Source organism: Penaeus vannamei, unplaced genomic scaffold, assembly GCF_042767895.1.
Source record: "Penaeus vannamei isolate JL-2024 unplaced genomic scaffold, ASM4276789v1 unanchor431, whole genome shotgun sequence".
NCBI classification, from domain to species: domain Eukaryota; kingdom Metazoa; phylum Arthropoda; class Malacostraca; order Decapoda; family Penaeidae; genus Penaeus; species Penaeus vannamei.
This window is the reverse complement of record NW_027213435.1, coordinates 22,501-25,000: the sequence shown is the minus strand read 5'-3', so window position 1 is coordinate 25,000 and position 2,500 is coordinate 22,501. Positions and strand designations below refer to the sequence as shown.

The following is a 2,500-nucleotide window of genomic DNA, read 5'->3' as shown; positions in this document are numbered from 1 at the left end:
GAGCCCACCAAGCCGTCGGTGCGGCGTAAGCAGAAGGGCGTGGCCAAGCGGCCCCTCCCTCTGGAGGGGCGCGAGGAGCCCAATGTGGCACCGGCGAAGAAGCAGCGCCTGCGGCCGTCGGCCAAGGAGCCCACCAAGCCGTCGGTGCGGCGTAAGCAGAAGGGCGTGGCCAAGCGGCCCCTCCCTCTGGAGGGGCGCGAGGAGCCCAATGTGGCACCGGCGAAGAAGCAGCGCCTGCGGCCGTCGGCCAAGGAGCTCCACCAAGCCGTCGGTGCGGCGTAAGCAGAAGGGCGTGGCCAAGCGGCCCTCTCCCTCTGGAGGGGCGCGAAGGAGCCCAATGTGGCACCGGCGAAGAAGCAGCGCCTGCGGCCGTCGGCCAAGGAGCCCACCAAAGCCGTCAGGTGCGGCGTAAGCAGAAGGCGCGTGGCGAAGCGGCCCCTCCCTCCTGGAGGGTGCGCGAGGAGCCCAATGTGGCACCGGCATGAAGAAGCGAGCGCCTGCGGCCGTCGGCCAAGGAGCCCACCAAGCCGTCGGTGCGGCGTAAGCAGAAGGGCGTGGCCAAGCGGCCCCTCCCTCTGGAGGGGCGCGAGGAGCCCAATGTGGGCACCGGCGAAGAAGCAGCGCCTGCGGCCGATCGAGGCCAAGGAGCCCACCAAGCCGTCGGTGCGGCGTAAGCAGGAAGGGCGTGGCCAAGCGGCCCCTCCCTCTGGAGGGGCGCGAGGAGCCAATGTGGCACCGAGCGAAGAAGCAGCGCCTGCGGCCGTCGGCCAAGGAGCCCACCAAGCCGTCGGTGCGGGGCGTACAGCAGAAGGGCGTGGCCAAGCGGGTCCCCTCCCTCTGGAGGGGCGCGAGGAGCCCAATGTGGCACCTGGCGAAGAAGCAGCGCCTGCGGCCTCGTCGGCCAAGGAGCCCACCAACGCTTCGTCGGTGCGGCGTAAGCAGAAGGCGCGTGGCGAAGCGGCCCCTCCCTCTGGAGGGGCGCGAGGAGCCCAATGTGGCACCGGCGAAGAAGCAGCGCCTGCGGCCGGTCAGCCAAGAGAGCTCCACCAAGCCGTCGGTGCGGCGTAAGCAGAAGGGCGTGGCCAAGCTGGCCCCTCCCTCTGGAGGGGCGCGAGGAGCCCAATGTGGCAGCCGGCGAAGAAGCAGCGCCTGGCGGCCGTCGGCCAAGGAGCCCACCAAGGCCGTCGGTGCGGCGTAAGCAGAAGGGCGTGGCCAAGCGGCCCCTCCCTCTGGAGGGGCGCGAAGGAGCCCAATGTGGCACCGGCGAAGAAGCAGCGCCTGCGGCCGTCGGCCAAGGAGCCCACCAAGCCGTCGGTGCGGCGTAAGCGAGAAGGGCGTGGCCAAGCGGCCCCTCCCTCTGGAGGGGCGCGAGGAGCCCAATGTGGCAGACCGGCGAAGAAGCAGCGCCTGCGGCCGTCGGCCAACAGGAGCCTCACCAAAGGCCGTCGGTGCGGCGTAAGCAGAAGGGCGTGGCCAAGCGGCCCCTCCCTCTGGAGGGGCGCGAGGAGCCCAATGTGGCACCGGCGAAGAAGCAGCGCCTGCGGGCCGTCAGCCAAAGGAGCCCACCAAGCTTCGTCGGTGCGGCGTAAGCAGAAGGGCGTGGCCAAGGCGGCCCCTCCCTCTGGAGGAAGGCGCGAGGAGCCCAATGTGGCACCGGCGAAGAAGCAGCGCCTGCGGCCGTCGGCCAAGCGAGCCCACCAAGCCGTCGGTGCGGCGTAAGCAGAAGGGCGTGGCGAAGGCGGCCCCTCCCTCTGGAGGGGCGCGCAGGAGCCCAATGTGGCACCGGCGAAAGAAGCAGCGCCTGCGGCCGTCGGCCAAGGAGCCCACCAAGCCGTCGGTGCGGCGTAAGCAGAAGGGCGTGGCCAAGCGGCCCCTCCCTCTGGAGGGGCGCGAGGAGCAGCCAATGTGGCACCAGGCGAAGAAGCAGCGCCTGCGGCCGTCGGCCAAGGAGCCCACCAAGCGCGTCGGTGCGGCGTAAGCATGAAGGGCGTGGCCAAGCGGCCCCTCCCTCTGGAGGGGCGCCGAGGAGCCCAATCGTGGCACCGGCGGAAGAAGCAGCGCCTGCGGCCGTCGGCCAAGGAGCCCACGCAAGCCGTCGGTAGCGGCGTAAGCAGAAGGGCGTGGCCAAGCGGCCCCTCCCTCTGGAGGGGCGCGAGGAGCCCAATGTGGCACCGGCGAAGAAGCAGCGCCTGCGGCCGTCGGCCAAGGAGCCCACCAAGCCGTCGGTGCGGCGTAAGCAGAAGGGCGTGGCCAAGCGGCCCCTCCCTCTGGAGGGGCGCGAGGAGCCCAATGTGGCACCGGCGAAGAAGCAGCGCCTGCGGCCGTCGGCACAAGGATTGCCCACCAAGCCGTCGGTGCGGCGTAAGCAGAAGGGCGGTGGCCAAGCGGCCCCTCCCTCTGGAGGGGCGCGAGGAGCCCGAATGTGGGCACCGGCGAAGAAGCGAGCGCCTGCGGCCGGTCGGCCAAGGAGCCCACCAAGCCGTCGGTGCGGCGTAAGCAG

The 2,500-nt window shown here is 71.4% G+C and overlaps 3 protein-coding genes across 3 annotated transcripts in view; all 3 read left to right on the top strand.

Annotated features, from left to right (window-relative positions):
- The window catches only part of LOC138860995 (transcriptional regulatory protein AlgP-like), a gene marked incomplete at its 5' end in the record, with an annotated part of 465 nt that extends 183 nt beyond the window's left edge, over positions 1-282 (top strand). The window contains one exon of the mRNA XM_070119628.1: positions 1-282. This exon is cut by the window's left edge and continues 183 nt beyond it. Coding sequence (XP_069975729.1) covers positions 1-282 — 282 coding nt within the window.
- A 315-nt stretch (positions 283-597) lies between these two features.
- On the top strand, positions 598-1,068 carry LOC138860994 (myristoylated alanine-rich C-kinase substrate-like). The gene has a single exon (XM_070119627.1). The coding sequence runs from the start codon at positions 598-600 to the stop codon at positions 1,066-1,068; it is 471 nt and encodes a 156-aa protein (XP_069975728.1).
- Positions 1,069-1,774: 706 nt separating this feature from the next.
- Positions 1,775-2,500, top strand: part of LOC138860993 (histone H1.1-like) — a 1,140-nt gene continuing 414 nt past the window's right edge. Inside the window, exons 1-3 of the mRNA XM_070119626.1 lie at positions 1,775-1,963; positions 2,103-2,350; positions 2,404-2,500. The exon at positions 2,404-2,500 is cut by the window's right edge and continues 414 nt beyond it. Of these exons, the coding sequence (XP_069975727.1) occupies positions 1,775-1,963; positions 2,103-2,350; positions 2,404-2,500 (534 nt within the window). The remainder of the gene's footprint in view (positions 1,964-2,102; positions 2,351-2,403) is intronic.